At 41.2% G+C, this 19,876-nt stretch overlaps 1 protein-coding gene across 1 annotated transcript; it reads left to right on the plus strand.

The window, feature by feature from the left end:
* Nucleotides 1-1,251: 1,251 nt before the first annotated feature.
* LOC115537677 (uncharacterized) lies at nt 1,252-19,859 on the plus strand. The gene is made up of 14 exons (XM_030349723.1): nt 1,252-1,294; nt 2,119-2,493; nt 3,840-4,163; nt 4,261-4,533; nt 4,624-4,696; nt 4,813-4,839; nt 5,320-5,362; nt 10,741-10,801; nt 11,067-11,432; nt 11,811-12,134; nt 12,268-12,537; nt 12,670-12,739; nt 12,854-12,887; nt 19,479-19,859. The coding sequence occupies exons 1-14, from the start codon at nt 1,252-1,254 to the stop codon at nt 19,518-19,520; spliced, it is 2,325 nt and encodes a 774-aa protein (XP_030205583.1). The 3' UTR covers nt 19,521-19,859.
* Nucleotides 19,860-19,876: the final 17 nt, after the last annotated feature.

The raw sequence follows: 19,876 nt of genomic DNA on the forward strand, positions 1-19,876 counted from the left end.
TTCGGACTGGATGCGACAAATCGCTGTATGGGACTCACAACAGCAGGACTCACTACAGCAGGACGTATTAGAGTAGGACTCACTACAGCAGGAATCATTACATTAGGACTCACTACAGCAGGAGTCATTACAGCAGGAATCATAACAGGACTCACTACATTAGGACTCACTACAACAGGAGTCATTACAGCCAACCAGCAACAGGCTCTCTACACCAGGACCCACAATTGCAGGACTCACTACAGCAGTACTTTCGAGATCCAACCATCAGCAGGTCTCACTACAGAAGGACTCCCTATAGCCAACCAGCAGCAGTGCTTGAAAATGCTTCGCCAGAGAATATTACTGACTTTTAGAATAAAAAAAAAGTATGTTATAAATGTATTTGTTTTACAGAGTAGGTTTTATATGCTCATTTTAAAATGCAAGACACCCTTTGGTGAAAGCTTTGTCCAACTTCTTCTCTGTCCATACAGAGAGTCACTGTGCATACTAAATACAACACAGGCCTTTTCATCTTTGTGAATGATACGTTCTAACGCATCTCAGATTGTACTGTGAATACACATTAATTTGGTGACTAATAATTCTTAATCTTTATATGTGCATTCACAGGACTGCAACTACACATTTGCTTCATATGTGGTTGAGAAAAGGAAGAACCACGATGCTGTATTTAGAAGTTCCTGTTTTCCACAAGCCATGTTCTCTTGTGTTTTTCAGTTCAAGTGAGAGACAGTATTAGGTCTGATCAAAGTTACTCTTTAGTTAGTGCAGAATATTAAACACAATTACTAATAACTGACCACAAGGTCGATGAGCCGTGCATGGATCATAAAAGAGTGGTCACATATGGACGATCGCTAAAGGTGGAAGAATCCTAACTTTGGTATTTAAGTAAACCTCCATCTAACAACGCATTAGTGCAACACTGTTGTTCTTTTAGAACAAACTGCCGAAGAACAAAAAGCACCTAGGCCTACTGCTCGCGGTAAGGAATCAAAACATGATGTATATAAATTATTTTTTTAAAGGCCTAGAATAAACTGATTAATGCATTTTCGTGCAACTTTTGTTGTTCCATGTAGCCTATACTGTTTTTCCATATTCCTTATTGGTTGTATTTGTAACAAGGAAGATGTACTACAGTAGGTACCTTAACCCAGACCACATTAAAAACTAAAACGAATAAACCTTCACTCCTTCTTTGAATTCATGATGCAGGAGATGAGGTTCACAAGATGCATCACGATGATACAGTTTGAAATGCTACTGAACGTCATCTTTGTTGCAGGTCAGTGGTGTTCATTTGTTGTGAATATTTACTTCCAAAAAAAACCGAATGACTCATTCTGGGTGCATTAAAGGGGTTGTTCGAAATTTTGGACATTGGACCTAATTTCCAAGTGAGCCAGTGTGTTATCTATCATTGGAGACCGGTTTCAACAGGTTTCATTCAGTCCTTCTAGTTGCAGAGATCGCTGGTTGGCTAGTGCAAGTCGACGCAGTTTCTGTTAGCCTGCCAATAAAAACAGTTTTTCCCACTCCACAGTACACCCGAGGCAAATCAATTATAACGCCAGACTATTAATGTTAACGTCTGTGTTGATAGAATACTGTTAGAAATAAAACTATTGTTGCATCGCAATTATCGCATAACATTGAGGGACTACATTGAGGGACAGTGGCGGAAATTTACTTCGCTCCGGTGTAGCAACCAATTCACTACTGCAGAACGTTAACAGAGAAGCGCACTCCAGTCAGGGACACCCAATAGTAGGTGCCTATGTAATATCAGTCCGCCGCTGCCGTAGCATGCTTCCAACTACAGGGAAGTATAAACTAAATGCAATGCGACACTGGCCCACTTGGAAATGAGGTCTGATGTCCAAAAGTCCGAACAACCCCTTCAATGGACCCAGAATGAGTCATTAGTTTTACACCTAATGGACTAAATGCTATCTGTATGTAATCGATCTCTGAAATGAAGCCGGTATCCATGCTCAGAATGTGATGCCGGTCTAGTAGAGGTGTGGCCAGGCTGTTAGAGGAGGATGTGGTGGGACAGGAAGGATGCATGTCATGGGCCATTTTGTGTAAAAAATGCTTGTGTTGCAGGTGGTGAGGGATGCTGTCCTGCAGCCCTTAATGCATCTATGCCAAACAAGATGGAGGCATTGAGTGACACTTGTTTGCAAATTCCATGTTCATTTGAGTCGGTACCATCAAATCTACTCGATAAAAACAAAACCTTTATTGGTTTATGGCTAAAATCGACTCACCATTTTGGGCCTCATCCAGAAAGTGTGGTTTGCAACGGCAGCAAAACCAATAATACATTTCCAATAAGTATCATTGGGAATATGAGTGAATACAACTGCACAACCGTTTTTACAAACATGAACTCAAGTTATGCTGATGTATATTACTTCAGAGTTGAAAGAGGTTACATGGCAACTGACACCTGCAATCCTCTTACAATCACAGTTAAAGGTAGGAGAGCCCTTTTGGTTTGGGGGTCAATATTTTGATTACTGTCATTATAATTGTTTGTATTCCTATTTTTATATTATTACAGGGTTCCTGCACATTTTCCATTTCAAAAATTCCATACTTTTCCAGACTCAAATTTCTAGACTTCTCTGAGGATTTTCAGTCAATATTAAACACCTGAAAACCAATTGTTAGATGCTTTTATGTAAATGATTGGGTAAAAAATGTTGAGCGGCTACCGCTAGATGCTGTGACGAGACGACAGCTCTTTTGTGTCTGCATTTGGCTTAAATTTGCCGCCTCCCCCATGTTGGAGATGGCGAACGGTTTCAAGTAGGGATCGACCGATACAGATTTTTTAGGGCCGATACGATACCGATATTTTTTCATCAGCCTTAGCCGATACGCCGATACCGATATTTAGAGCCGATACTACTTTTTTTTTTGTTTTGTTTTGTTTTTTTTGCTCCCTCAATCATAAAAATTACACTGATAACAAATGTTACAAGTCTCAATTAAAAAAAAGGAACATTTATTGAACTTCAATATAAAAAACTATATTTAACAAATAGTAAAAACAGGTGAGGTAGAACAAGTAAAAAAATAAAATAAAATAAAATCGGCGAAAATCGGCCGCGTATCGGCCGATACCGATACACGTAAAAAACGCGAATATCGGCCGATAATATCGGTCGATCCCTAGTTTCAAGAATAGTTTGCATCTAGCTTTATTTTCCCACTTGGTATCCTTCATCAAGTCGCACAGTCGTGTGGCGAAAGTTAACCATGGTAACCAGATACCGTTCTCAAGACAGCTTGATTAGCTTCATATCATCGACAGGTAGGCTATCGTTAGTAAGCTTCTTTTGATTTGTAAGCCTATATATTAATATATTTTATTTTAGAAAGTGAGATAAGAGTCTGGAAACAACACAAACATTTTTCAATACTCTTTTCTCATATCCATACTTATCTAGACCTGGAAATTACTCAAATTAAATTCCATACTTTTCCATACTGCGTAGGAACCCTGTTATTATGATCATTCTTAATTTTTGCCTACTTCCTGAATAGGTAGACTTGTTCTCCTTGTCTAGAATTTAGGTATCAATACCACGTAATTGTAGTTTCCCTTTAAAGAATGTTTTAACAATGTTTTATACTAGTGTCATATTGTAATAATACTTATTATGGACTATGGGCTGTGGCACAATTCGTTTTCCTCCCCATGATTATTCTCCCCTATGGAATACACTGGTCAACACTGAAGATGCTGCCTTCATTCATGTGGATATTAAAGCTACATCTCAGCCTAATGCAAATGTTTCTTGAAAACAACCACGTAGATTCAGCCCCAGCACCCTCCATACAGACCCTCCAGGAGGGACCACTAACGGAGAGGAGCAGGGTAACGTTCACCTGCAGGGCCTTTGCACCCTGTCCCACCCAGCCGCCTCACCTGAGCTGGAACCAGTCAGGAGGCCCTGAGGGTCGGCGGGAACCGCACGGAGACCAAGAGCCTAACGTCAGGACCCGGGGGCTGAATATCACTCTGTCAGACCGACATCACGGGGTCAGCCTCACCTGTCTGGCGGAGTATCCGGTGAACGACCCAGCAGGCGGGCCCAGCAACAGAACAGCAGAGAGCGTCGTGACGCTCAACGTTTCCTGTGAGTGACCAGCAGATGGTCCAATCAGTACTGCATTCAAATCCGTCAACAGTGGAACCATAGCTTGAAATTGAAGACTTTTCTTGTGTTCCTGTAGATTCCCCGAAGGATACCCAGGCCTCCGTCAGCCCCCCCACGGTGTCGCTGGGCAGTGTGGTCAACCTGACGTGCACCAGCAGAGCCAACCCCCCCGTTCTCCGGTTCACCTGGTTCAGGAGCAGTGCGGAGGGACCCCTGAACGTGTCAGATGGATCTTTGTACAGCTTCAATGTGTCCAGCTACAGAGACATCTACTACTGCGTGGCCACGAATCCCTTGGGAAACCAAACATCAGAAGAGATTAAGCTAACTTTCAGTGGTGAAAGCGTTGGTAAATATACTTCTACACATATCCCAAATATATCCCTACAATCTCTAAATGGATATGACTATGTGATCTACCATGATTTGTCCCCTACAGGATTGAATGTCCCTCTGATAGTGAGATTCTTAATCGGTATCGTCTTCTCTATTGGTCTGGTCATCTCTGTCCTGTAAGTAAAACACACACACAATTTAGCTTGAACAATGAAGAGGCAAGATGAACCTTACCAGCATGTGTGCTGGGTCCGTCTCCGTTCTAACCCGTGATCCCACCTCATGTTTATAGGTGGTTACTGAAGAAACGTTCAACACGGTAGGTAGGAACCACACAGTGGTGGACAGCGTACTCGCATCCTGCACTTGAACATAGAAATAGTTTACCCTAAGAAGGCAAAGTAAACAAGTTTACTGAATTTATTAAAAAAACGACTTCAATGTCGACAATGACCTCATTAACGTGTTTGTACTATGCAGACAACCGTACTGAAAGTAAAAACTGTACCTAGTAAAAGTCACTTATTATAAAAGTAAGAAAACAGATACCGGCTCTTCCATCAGAAGCCGTCTGTTTTTCCCCAATTCAACATTTGTAATAACCACTGGAGTGTGTGTGCACTCCTCTGTGCTAAGCTATTTTTTAATTCAACAAACCAAAGATTCTGGGGGTCCCAGGCACGTGATTATGCAACGGACACTATTAACTCTTAATCGTTTGGCCCAGGATTGCTGAAAATAAGGTGACTAGAATAAAGTCAAATCATCTGGTATGTGGATACTTTTGTTCTATGTTCAGATGCATTGGACTGCAGCGCTTCACACGTGAAAGTAGCTGGTACGTGAGGAGGAGGTGAAACGATCAGCCCTGGGGTATTGTCATATTCAGCCAAGCGGCGTTTCTGCTCTTTAGAATATCAACCACAGCAGACATTCTCACGGAGCCAACTAAGGGAGAGATGACTATGATATACTTAGCCTTCATGTGAACATATTTTAATTATTCCAATAATCAAACAATATCTTAGCTGTCCCAAAATAAACCTAATTTACTCCCTCAATAAACACATATCGTTCAAATGTTATCATAGTATGTTTTCCATTATTCTATGGGAACCACTTCTACACTCTGCTTTCAGGTCATGTATTAATGCTTTTCCACAGAATCCAATATGCGAGGCGTCAAGAAGGTGGAAGAGTAGATCCATTACGGAGAGATCGACTTTGCCAAGCGAGGTGCTGTGAAGAACCCAGGACTGCAGTGTAAAATATATCCGTAAAAAAATAAGTGAAACGTCTGGTAGCAAAGTCTTCAGACGGATAACATGAAATTGCAGTGAAAAAAGAAAGTACCAAATGTAATAATAAACTGTAAAATACAGAGCAGGTTTAACAGTCAAAATTAAATGAATAACAGTTCATTAACGTTGATAAATGGTCACTATTCAAACTGATATGATACGTGGAAAAATGTATATTATGTAAAAATGTATTATTCGTTACTGCATGAAACTCCCCAGTCTACCTACAATAATCTTCTAATAAAAATAAAAATCCTGTAAAATAAGGTATAAAAATTAAAAACGCCCGAAAAAGTATTTAACAGCCATAATAATGTTTTTTACCAAAGAAAACAAGTTCAATATTTTGAACCCTGGGCCCAAATGACGAGATTGCATGGACATACCTGTAGTCCTGTACCATTCGAAACAATGGTAAACATTCAAAACATGAAACCGACAGTAAAATCATACCGAGTTCATCATCTTGAAAGGTAAAAAAGCAAGCGTTGTCAATTAATGTGTGCCAAGGTAGAATTCATGGTACATCATGAGTTACTTTTGAAAGCAAATCTCAAAACACTGAATCAACATTCACATTTTATGGGTTTACATCAGCAAACAGCACCAGAAATACCTCATATTATGTGATAGATGAACCAGTTAGTAATAGCAAAGCATTGCAGTTTTTTGCTCTTTTCACAGGCCATGTTTTCAATAAACAAAATACAATATTACACTAGGTTTATCCCTTAAATTGATATTGACTCCTGGTAGACCTTTGTGTTGTAATGTCAGCGGATGCTCCTGTGCTCAATGAGTAGGCTAACGTTAAATCAGCTTTTTGCCTGTTTGTTGATGTGTATTTTTTGCAATTCACAGAATGTCTATTGGGAGGCTGTAGTCTGTTCCACACTTGTGAAGCAAAGGAGCAGCTGATGAAGATCAGCAATACGTCATGGCCACTTAACTCTACGACCAAACAATAAACAAAGTTCACTATCTTCAAGGGGAGTGGCCCGGTTAATAAACCAAGAGTATGAGGCTGTGCCCATCAACGAGTGCAGGTCGCAGATAAAAAGCCTAAAAACAAGGTTATGAAGATGTGATCAGTTATTGAATACAATTCAGAATGTTTAATTAATTCATGGAGTTAAAAATATTATTTTCAAGGACAAAATGCAGATCTTTCTTTGAATAGGTACAGCTCCCCCTTTTGACTGGTACAGCGCCCCATATCCCCTGGTAAAGCGCCCACTGTCAACTGGTACAGCGCCCCCTATAGAGGGATTATCAGTCTACGTCACTCAACGTCACTCCCCGCTCTACGCGCATGTCGTTGGCAGAAAGAGGCGAGAGCGATAAGAGCCGCAATCATGTCTTGTTTTTTGCACTAACCAATTTAATAGGACTGATTATACAATTTATTCTACTTCTCGCTTGCCAACATAATAAAACAATTTAAATACTTTAATAATTATGCTTTTTTCTTATTCGTATTGCATGCTTATTAAATGTATACGCTGTTTGAGTTTCTCTCTCAAAAAGTAGTCCCCTTTAATTACGATCGATCAAACATGTTTTTGACACCTCGAAGGGCATTATCCCGCTTATAACATGGTCACTTGCCAAGGAAAAGAAATGAGGATCATTCATTTATATATTCATGCATTTTACAATCCAAATATTTAGTTTTTCACATAGAGCTGAGATGCGGTAACTGTGGTTCTATTTATTGATATACGCAATACATTATAAACATTGTTTCTTATCAGTATTGTATGCATTATCGTCATCGACTTGTGTTCCTAATATGCCTGTGTCCCCCTGTTAATATACATTGCCATGGACTGTATTATGCGTTACGTGTTTAGTTTAGGTGGGTTTAAACTTTAAACAGATGGACGCACACACACGCTCACATTCATTAATTATTTTACCCATACACACACACACGCGCCCGCATTCATTCATTCTTTTTAACACTCACTCGCGGTAAAACAATGTTTTCTCACGATCAAATATTCATCAATCCCAAAAGTTATGGGCAGGTACACGATGTCTGTGTCAAGAAAATATGTGTTTGCAGATGCATTGATTTAAAGTACAACTTATTACCGCTGTATCAGCTGTTCTTTCCCAAACAATTTACCAAGAATATGTGGCTAGGTAGATGAAAGAAGCAAAGTGTATGCACGAGGTGCACAAGCAACATTATGCATGCGCCCTTAAAATAGCACCTGAACAACGCGCCACTGACTTTAAACCAGGTATTTCCTGGTTTGTGGCGCAAGTGATTTCTGAAACTGCAAAATAGCACCAGGGAACGTTTGCGCCAGAACACAACTCCTCCTTTGGCCAAACCGCCCCTTGGGACGCAAGATCATTCCCTAATTTAATGACGCTAGGCGCAGGAGGGAAAGAACGCACTGCACCAGTTGCAAACTAGCAACGACACATGCGCCAGTGAGAAAGTCAATTGCGCCGGATGCAAGGTAGAGCCATTGTGTGAATCAATGTCTTTCTGAGCAGTTGTGTTAAGGGTTATTTTATGTAACTGACGATGTTATTTAAAAGGAATAGACGACATTTACTCTTCTTTGGGACGGATTAGGAAATAAAAACATTGTAAAAGGCTACAAAGCGTATCACCATGGGTTTTATAGACATACAGTAAGTGAGGCGAACACAACATTCATGGGGTACAGATGACGTGAGACTAATATGAATCAGGGCCTTTACGTTTACTAAAAGTAGGAGATAATGTAGCCTACCATAAATCTCGCCCTACAAGAGGTTATGTAATGAGGTGACCTGGGTTCTCTTTAATATGAAAGAGGGCATATGCAGGAGGGCATATGCATTCAATTTCCCAAAAAATCATCAAAATTCACCATTGAAACATCTTGGAAATAAAAGACATTGCAATGAATTCATGCAGTCATTGGAAAGAGATTGGAACTGGGCGATCAGACCAGGGGGTGCCCTGGGATCACTGTGAAAATGTGATGTCTCTGCAAAAAATATATAATATGATTGTTATCTTAAATTATGGTTCATTAACTGTCATTTAACAAATAATTTTACAAATGGTAATGCATGCATGCATCTTTAAATCCTTAAGCATTTTATTGTTTATGGAAAAAAGGGAAAAATTTGTCCAAAACATTACTTATTATTATTATTTTCTGTAAAGTGTTCCCCTAGGAACTGACCTCGGAGAAAGTGGACTGCTCAACGGGCTAATAACCCACAGATCAGGTTTGAACTGGAGAAACACTGAATCTAATATTTTGGACTGAGATGGATTTTGTATCAACACACAAAATAATACTCTGTTTAAGCATCTATGACTCACTACAGCCAACCAGTAGCAGGACTCATTACAACAGGACTCAGTACAGGAGGACTCACTATGGCAGTACTCACCACAGGACTCACTACAGGAGGACTCACTACAGCAGGACTCGGTACAGCAGGACTCAGTACAGCAGGACTCACTACAGGAGGACTCACTATAGCAGGACTCACTACAGCAGGACTCACTACAGCAGGACTCACTACAGCAGGACTCACTACAGCAGGACTCACTACAGCAGGACTCCCTAGACCAGGATTCACTACAGCAGGACTCACTACGGCAGGACTCACAACAGCAGGACTCACTACAGCAGGACTCGACACAGCAGGACTTACTACAGCAGGATTTACTACAGCAGGACTCACTACAGCATGACTCACTACAGCAGGACTCACTACAGCAGGACTCACTACAGCATGACTTACTACAGCAGGACTCACTACAGCAGGACTCACTACAGCAGGACTCACTACAGCAGGACTCACTACAGCAGGACTCACTACAGCAGGCCTCACTACAGCAGGACTCACTACAGCAGGACTCACTACAGCAGGACTCCCTATAGCCGACCAGCAGCGGTGCTTGAAAAAGCTTCAAAGAATTGTACTGGCTTTCAGAATGAAACCAAACTATGGTTCTGTTTTTGTTCGTCGCATGTTAATTAGTAAGAACTAAGAATAAGTTATAATCAATGTAATTGTTTTACATAGCAGACGTTATGTACCCATTTTAAAACGCAAGACACCCTTTGGGGAAATGTTTTTCCAGCTTTTCTCTCCCTTCAGACAGTTACTATGCTCACTAAATACAACACAGGCCATTTCATCTCTGTAAATTTCTCGATTTTAACTCATCTCAGATTGCACTGTGAATACAAATTAATCTGGTGACTAAATATTCTTTCTTATTAGATCAGCATTCATAGGAATGCTGATCTAGGAATGCTGATCATAGGAAACCACACATTTGCCAAATATGTGGTTGAGAAGAGATGCTGCAAATCCAATTTCCTGCTTTCCACAAGCCATGTTCTCTTATGTTTTTCAGTTCAAGTGACAGCAGTATTGGGTCTGATCAAAGTAACTCTTTATTTGGTGCAGTTTAGTCTCCTCTCTCAAGGAGAATATTAAATACAATTACCAATAAGTGACATTGAAGTTGATTAGCCTGGGCGTGCATGGATCATAAAAGAGTGGTCACATAGAGACAATCGCTGTAAGTGGAAGTTTCTGAACTTCTGTATTTAAGTACACCTTTGTCTAAGAACTCATTCATTCAACACTGTTCATTGTTCATTTAGAACAAACCCTACTTGTTGGCTGTGGAAAACCAACTACTGCTCTCGGTAAGGAATTTAAACATGATATATGCACACACATTTTTTTTAGGCGTTAAATACGGTAAACAGTTTGATGCATGTTCTTGTTACTTTTTTTGTTCACTGTAGCCTACTGTATTTCAATAGCGGTTATTTGTTGTATTTGTTCAACAACGAAGATATAGGTACCTTAAACAAGTCCACATTAAAAACGAAGACAATTGTCCCTTAACTCTAACCTTCATTGAATTCATGATGCAGGAGATGAGGTTCATCACGATGATCCAGTTGGAAATGCTACTGAATGTCACCTTTGTTTCAGGTGAGTGGTGTTAATTTGTTTTAGTGTGAACAGTTAGTTCCAAGTAATGAATATGTTTAGGTATTGACACACCAACAGACCCGTTTTACAAGACACAGAATTGATCATTTGTTTTATACCTAATCGATCTCTGAAATGTATCCATGTTCAGAATGCCTAAATGCCGGTCTAGCAGAGGTGTAGCCAGGCTGTTAGAGGAGGATGTGGTGGGACAGGAAGGCTGCATGTCATTGGCCAATTTGTGTAAAAAATGCTTGTGTTGCAGGTGGTGAGGAATCCTGTCCTGCAGCCCTTCATGCATCTATGCCAAACAAGATGGAGGCATTGAGCGACACTTGTTTGCAAATTCCATGTTCCTTTGATTCAGTACCATCAAATCAATTGGATAAAAGCAAACCAATTTATGGTGCATGGATGAAATCTTTCTACCTTGTTTCTCATTTGGTTTTCCACAGCAACATACAAGATAATATATATCCAATTAGTATCATTGGGAATATGAGAGAATACAACTGCACAACTGTTTTTGCAAACATGACCTCAAGTTATGCTGGCGTGTATTACTTCAGAGTGGACAGCACCAGTTACAGGGCAACTGACATCTGCAGTCCTCTTAACATCACAGTTAAAGGTAGGAGACCCCTTTTGGTTTGGGGGTCTATTTTTTTATTACTGTCATTATTCTAACTATTTCTAACCTATTTCAATGTATAATTATGATCATTTTAGATTTTCGGCTACGTCCTGATTAGTCAGACCGACGTGTGTTCCTTGTCTAGAATTAAAGAAGCGATACCACAGAATTGTATTTTCACTTTAAAGAATTTTTGAACAAGGCCAGTGTCATATTGTCATAATAATTATAATGGGCTATGGGGTGAGACACACTTGTTTTCCCTAACCATGATTATTCTCCCGCATGGAATATAATACATGCTGCATTCATTCATGTGGATATTGAAGGTACATTTCAGCCTAATACAAATGTTTCTTGAAAACAACCACGTAGATTCAGCCCCAGCACCCTCCATACAGACCCTCCAGGAGGGACCACTAACGGAGGGGAGCAGGGTAACGTTCACCTGCAGGGCCATCGCACCCTGTCCCACCCAGCCGCCTCACCTGAGCTGGAGCCAGTCAGGAGGCCCTGAGGGCCGGCTGGAACCGCACGGAGACCAAGAGCCTAACGTCAGGACCCGGCGGCTGAATATCACTCTGTCGGACCGACATGACGGGGTTCGCCTCACCTGTCTGGTGGAGTATCCGGTAAACGGCCCAGCAGGCGGGCCCAGCATCAGAACAGCAGAGAGCGTCGTGACGCTCAACGTTTCCTGTGAGTGACCAGCAGACGGTCCAATTAGTGAGCCGGGACAGCTGAGAAGCAGAAAGACTTTACATACTGCATTCAAATTCATCGATAGCGGAACCATAGCTTGTAATTGAAGACTTTTCTTGTATTCCTGTAGATTCCCCGAAGGATACCCAGGCCTCCGTCAGCCCCCCCACGGTGTCGCTGGGCAGTGTGGTCAACCTGACGTGCACCAGCAGAGCCAACCCCCCCGTTCTCCGGTTCACCTGGTTCAGGAGCAGAGCGGAGGGACCCCTGAACGTGTCAGATGGATCTTTGTACAGCTTCAATGTGTCCAGCTGCAGAGAAATCTACTACTGCGTGGCCACGAATCCCTTGGGAAACCAAACATCAGAAGAGATTAAGCTAACTATCAGTGGTGAAAGCGGTAAATCAACTTCTTCACATAGATAGACCCTATAATAAAACCTTGCTATAACACATATCCCAAATATATCCCTACAATCTCTAAATGGATATGACAATGCCTCAGTGATCTTCCATGATTTGTCCCGTACAGGATTGAATGTCCCTCTGATAGTGAGATTCTTTGGTACCTTCCTCTTTATTGGTCTGGTCATCTCTGTCCTGTAAGTAAAACCCACACAATTTAGTTTGAACTATGAAGAGGCAAGATTAACCTTTCCAGTATGTGTGCTGGGTCCGTCTCCGTTCTAACCCATGATCCCACCTCATGTTTTTAGGTGGTTACTGAAGAAGCCTTCAACTCGGCAACAGGTAGGAACCACACAGTGGTGGACAGCATAGTCGCACCCTGCACTTGAAGGTAGAAATGTTTTACCCTTAGAAGGCAAAGTTAAGAAGTTTACTGAATTGATTAAAAAAACCGACTTCAACGTGACAATGACCTCATTAACATTTTTGTAGGATCCAGTCATTTCCGTACATCGTCTTATTTCGAGAGACGCCGAGATCGTTTAATGGCCTGTGGCATGTGCCACCGCGACCACTGACATACCATGGCATATGCCGTTCTGGAACGGTAACTGCCGTTCTGAAACGGTAACTGCCGTCGCGACCACTGACATACCATGGCATATGCCGTTCTGGAACGGTAACTGCCGTTCTGAAACGGTAACTACCGTTCTGAAACGGTAACTGCCGTCGCGACCACTGACATACCATGGCATACGCCGTTCTGGAACGGTAACTGCCGTTCTGAAACGGTAACTGCCGTTCTGAAACGGTAACTACCGTTCTGAAACGGTAACTACCGTTCTGAAACGGTAATGCCATGGCATATGCCGTTTTGGAACGGTAACTGCCGTTCTGAAACGGTAACTACAGTTCTGAAACGGTAATGCCATGGCATATGCCTTTCTGGAACGGTAACTACCGTTCTGAAACGGTAACTGCCGTTCAGGTGGAACGGTAACTGCAGTTCCCAACAATGGTATGTGACACCAGCATAACTCCTCCGTATAATTTCAAGACAGGTATTGCCATAAATGTAAAGGTATATATATTTGGTATTTATTGACACAATATCACAACATAACGCCGTAAATAAAGGGATTTACACGTTTCTCTCGTCCGTGCTGTTGTAAGGATATTTCCGATCTGTTTGTTGTTGCTTTTGTAATGACAGATGCTTTTGAAAACAGCCGGACCTGCTCCGGTGACGGTAGTTATAGCCTAGCCTTCTAGGTGGCCATAGAGCTATTGTCTATTGCTTTGTTCCAATATCCATACTATCCGCAGTCATTATACTTTATTTTAGTATGACTTATTTTTTATATAGTTTGAGTACGTAGTGCGTTGCCAGTTTCTACTGGCACCTACCGTTTTTCCGCTGGCATGCCACTCATGTAAAATGGTATTACCAGTTTCTACTGGCACCTACCGTTTTTCCGCTGGCATGCCACTCATGGAAAATGGTAATTACCAGTTTCTACTGGCACCTACCGTTTTTCCGCTGGCATGCCACTCATGGAAAATGGTATTACCAGTTTCTACTGGCACATGACGTTTTTCCGCTGGCATGCCACTCATGGAAAATTGTAATTACCAGTTTCTACTGGCACCTACCGTTTTTCCGCTGGCATGCCACTCATGGAAAATGGTATTACCAGTTTCTACTGGCACCTACCGTTTTTCCGCTGGCATGCCACTCATGGAAAATGGTAATTACCAGTTTCTACTGGCACCTACCGTTTGCCAGTAGATATTCCTTTCCTGTGGTATTTGCCCGTTCATACACACATACCACTCATGATTCACAGCTACACAATCATTCTTATAAAAACGGTAGGTGCCAGTAGAAACTGGTAATACCATTTTCCATGAGTGGCATGCCAGCGGAAAAACGGTAGGTGCCAGTAGAAACTGGTAATACCATTTTACATGAGTGGCATGCCAGCGGGAAAACGGTGGTTCCAGTAGGAAATGGAACTTCCGATTAACATAATTGGCTTGCCAGCGGAAAAACTTTTGGCCTGTATGCCATGATACCACTGGATCATGTCGATATAGAAAGGTTTATGACACTGGATCAGGGTTAAATGATAGGAACCTATAGGCCTACTTAAAATATTTGGTTAAACACCAATAAGAACAAATGCAAAACTTAATATTTGGCCTATTGAATAGTTATGAGCTGAAGCAGTCATACAGTAGGCTTTATTATAGGCTACGCTACTAGAACATCTTGATAAAACACGAGTGGAAAAATGGATGACTGTCTAGCCATAGCCTACAGTGCCACCCCTATAGGGACCTGGCTCTGGTGCACTAACCGGAAACTACGATCGCAACCGCAATAAACATCTCGCTTTGAACGGTGAACTCTTTACACATAGTAGTTATAAAGCTATTAAAACTACAAAATGACTCCATTAATGCAGGATACGTGGAAAATGCATGGACCTATTCAGGGGCGCTGCCAGGAATTTTGGGCCCTATGAAAGATTCTAATTTTGCCCCCCCCCCCCCCCCCCCCCCCCAACATCTATCGACTGTTTTGGTAAACATGGCCCAGCATCACAATAGCACTTCAGTTAGACTTTTCGTTGCCCCTTCATGGAGTATGGGTTTGTGTGACTTAAAATAAGGGTATGAACTTACTTATTAAACGTATTTCATTCAGTTAGTGACATCATGTAATTCAAGTAATAAACTAAGTATTCATAGCCTACTGTCTTTTAGGCAGCAGTCTTATGCATATTGTCCAATAGCTGCTTAAACACAATTTTACAACAATGTCCTTCTCTCATGCTAAAATTGGACTTGACCCAGTTTGGTTTCAACACATCAACTTTTCAACACACTGTTTTCCACACAACACAAATACCTATGGAAATCCAATGGAATTTTGTGTTGAAAAGAAAGCTGTGTGTACAGATTCACAAAGACAGAAATTTGATTGTTATGCTAAAATTGTCTGTAAGCAGCTTGAAACTGTACTACAATTGTCAGTTTGATTATTGGTTGCCCATTCATGTAGTTAGTGATAGGCTACATGAGCTGAGTATTGTGTTTTATTTTGAAAATTGACCGGATGCTCTATGGCTTTTACTTTTTCTCTTCCTGCCCTGCTCGATCTGCTCTGTTGAAATTGACGCGGTTCAGCAACGGCTTGCGGCAAAAATAGAAATGCTACGGAATGATAGCGCTGCGGCACGGCGAGCTGCTCCTGGGACGTTGCTGAGACGTTCCGCAGCCGCGCCCGGTGGAAATTGTCTCATTGATTAGAGTAGAACCTATCTGCTGCGGTGACCGCGGCCAAGACGTGCCGCAGCCGTAACGTTGCCGTAACGCGTCCGGTGGAATCAAGCCTTTACGATGGGTGGAGGATAGTAAACAGGGGTATTCAACAATATGTAGTGATTCAGCTGCAGCTTTCATTTCAATAAAATAAGGAAAATCCAAGACCTGACCTCAGCCAGCCCAGCCGCTCTGTACACTTCCTGCCAGTGCCAGCATCTCACATTTCGGATGCTATTCGATTCAACGCATCGCGCGTTGCGGCCGAACCATTTCGCAAGAGCTCAGGGGGAAGGGCAAATGACAATATGTTAAATTACTAACGAAAACGTTTTGGAAATCGACAGTTGTGAGTTTAATAAGTTTATTTCCAATTACCATTTCTTTGTAATGAGACATTTAAAAAAAAAAAAAAAAAAGGCAAGAATATTAATATTATATTATTAATTGCCATCCGCGGGCCGTGGGCCGTGCTGCGTTGGGCTGGGCCCTTAGAATCAGTACCACTTTTCCCCGCCAGGCAGCGCCCCTGGACCTATTAAAGAAAATGCGCCGACGTTGGCTCAGCCTGGCTCCGCCTCTTCAGCTACGTAGCTAAGATCGCTGCCGTGGAGCACGAAAGGTGTACATCAATCCACACTCATCGGTTTGACCGTTTTGAGTATACCATTCGGGTCCTTTCACTACACTTCCTTTCGCCCTGATCTTAATTGCAACGCATTACGTACTCAAACTATATAAAAAATAAGTCATACTAAAATAAAGTATAATGACTGCGGATAGTATGGATATTGGAACAAAGCAATAGACTATAGCTCTATGGCCACCTAGAAGGCTAGGCTATAACTACCGTCACCGGAGCAAGTCCGGCTGTTTTCAAAAGCATCTGTCATTACAAAAGCAACAACAAACAGATCGGAAATATCCTTACAACAGCACGGACGAGAGAAACGTGTAAATCCCTTTATTTACGGCGTTATGTTGTGATATTGTGTCAATAAATACCAAATATATATACCTTTACATTTATGGCAATACCTGTCTTGAAATTATACGGAGGAGTTATGCTGGTGTCACATACCATTGTTGGGAACTGCAGTTACCGTTCCACCTGAACGGCAGTTACCGTTTCAGAACGGTAGTTACCGTTCCAGAAAGGCATATGCCATGGCATTACCGTTTCAGAACGGTAGTTACCGTTTCAGAACGGCAGTTACCGTTTCAGAACGGCAGTTACCGTTTCAGAACGGCAGTTACCGTTTCAGAACGGCAGTTACCGTTCCAGAACGGCATATGCCATGGTATGTCAGTGGTCGCGACGGCAGTTGCCGTTTCAGAACGGCAGTTACCGTTCCAGAACGGCATATGCCATGGTATGTCTGTGGTCGCGACGGCAGTTACCGTTTCAGAACGGTAGTTACCGTTTCAGAATGGTAGTTACCGTTCCAGAACGGCATATGCCATGGTATGTCAGTGGTCGCGACGGCAGTTACCGTTTCAGAACGGCAGTTACCGTTTCAGAACGGCAGTTACCGTTCCAGAACGGCATATGCCATGGTATGTCAGTGGTCGCGGTGGCACATGCCACAGGCCAATAAACGATCTCGGCCCTACTGCTTATTTCAGGCATTCTCAAAAGTATTTTTCGTAAAACTAATTGATTGGAAATCTTGCATGCACGACTGAAATTCTATCTTTTTGCTACAATTGAGCAAATATTCAAATTGAATTCAAATTTAAAATTGACTTCATGAAAATTAATCGAGCAAAGAACTGAAAAAAAATCAACAAACCCCAGATTCTTGGGGTCCCAAGCATGTGATCATGCAAAAGACACTACAAGCTCTTAATTGTTCAGCCCAGGATTGCTGAAAATAAGGTGATCAGAATAAAGCTGTCTCACCTTGTGTATAAGATACATTTGCTCTCCGTTCCGATGAGTTCGACTGCAGTCATGTGAAAGTAGCCCTGGGATATTGGCATAATCAGACGGGCAGTGGTGGGTAGTAACGCATTACAAGTAACGTTTCACATTTTCCATTGTGCCTTCATTAAAATGAGTATTTTGATGAAGACATTATCTTCGTAGGCTGTGATACAAGCGTACACGTTAGCGACGCGCCCTCCCTAGGTTGCAACATCGTTGCGATTCCATAGCCGAGGAGACGAGTCGACCGTTACGTTGGGACTGAGGGCTAGAAACTAGAGCTGTCAAGCGATTAAAATATTTAATCGTGATTAATCGCATTAATGTCATAGTTAACTCTAATTAATCGCGATTAATCACAAATTATTTTTATATGCTAAATATCCCTTGATTTTTTTGTCCCATAATTCTTCTCATTTTAATTCTCTTATCAACATGGTGAAGTGCATCGGCTTGCCTTGTGCAAATGATTTTTTATTGATAACAACATTGGCATATACACTGATCAAAACAGGACGATACAAAAAAAGAGCCTATAGTGCAATTAAACGACTGCTTTGAACAAATGTCATTTGAACATAGCAGTCAGGCTACTGCTTCTTTGTTTTGAGCCAAAGAAAAAAAAAAGATTTTTTTTTTTTTTTTTTTGATAAAATAATTGCGTTAATCGCGCGATGAAAAATTTAACGCCGTTAAATTTGGTTTGCGTTAACGCCGTTAATAACGCGTTTAACTGACAGCTCTACTAGAAACGCATGGATGCAGACGCGCAGGAAGATATTTTTGCCAGGGGGTGCGGAGTTACGGTCCATGTATAGTTTATATAATTCTAAAGATACTATGTTACACTGTATTCTGCAGACCACTCACAAACTTGTTCGTCATTGTCGTTTCTGGCTCTGTGAGTGTGCGGGCATGCTATGTGCGTAGGCTGGATAAATCTGATTGCCCAATCAGCCAACCAAGTCAGTCTCGTTTGTGTTTAATTGGTTGTGTTCCTACAAAGCTCCTGCCTTTTGTCACATGCACAGAGCTTAATGCACATTTGTTTGAAATGAAATTACATTTTTTGTTGTACATATTGCTTTTGTTGTACAACTTGTGAAGAAATGTTTTAGGAGTGCATCTCTTTCTCTCCCTCACTCACTCACGCATTCTAACACGCTATGTATTTTTCACTGATCCAAGCACTCCAATACAAAAATGTAAAGTAACTTGTAATTTGAGTAACTTTAAAACAAAGTACTTTTTTACTCTTACTCAAGTAGGTTTTTCAATTGGAATATTTACTTTTACTAAAGTAGATTTTGAAGGAAGTAATTTTACTTTTACTTATAGAGTATAGATTTTCAGTACTCTACCCACCACTGCAGACGGGCCGCGTTTCTGCTCTTTAGAATATCTCATCTCATACAGAAGCAGTCAACCACAACACATATTCTGACAGAGCCAACTATGGGAAAGATGACTATGCTATACTTAGCCTTCATGTGAACATATTTTAGTTATTCAAATATTTAAACAATATCTTGGCTCTCCCAAAATAAACATAATGCACTCAGCTACCTCAATAAACACATATTGTTCAAATGTTATAGTAGGTTTGCCATTATTCTATTGAAACCACTTGTTCACTCTTCTTTCAGGTCATGTATTCATGTATTAATGCTTTTCCACAGAATCCAATATGCAAGGCGTCAGACAAGAAGGTGGAAGAGTAGATCCACTGCGTAGAGATCGACTTTGCCAAGCGAGGTGCTGTGCAGAACCCAGGTCTGCAGTGTAAAAAAGAACCGTAAAAAAAACGGAAGATGTCTGACAGCAAAGTCTTCAGACAGATAGTGTCAAATTACAGTGAATAAAAAGAGTACCAAATGTAATAAACTGTAAAATACAGAGCAGATTTAACAGTCAAATTTAAATAAATAACAGTATATTCATGTTGATAAATGGTCCATATTCAAACTGATATGATACATGTAAAAACGTGTATGATGTAAAAATGTATTATTCGTTACTTCATGAAACTGCCCAGTCTACCTACAGTAATATTCTATTTTTTTTTCATGTAAAATAA

Source organism: Gadus morhua, chromosome 23, assembly GCF_902167405.1.
Source record: "Gadus morhua chromosome 23, gadMor3.0, whole genome shotgun sequence".
Taxonomy (NCBI): Eukaryota; Metazoa; Chordata; class Actinopteri; order Gadiformes; family Gadidae; genus Gadus; species Gadus morhua.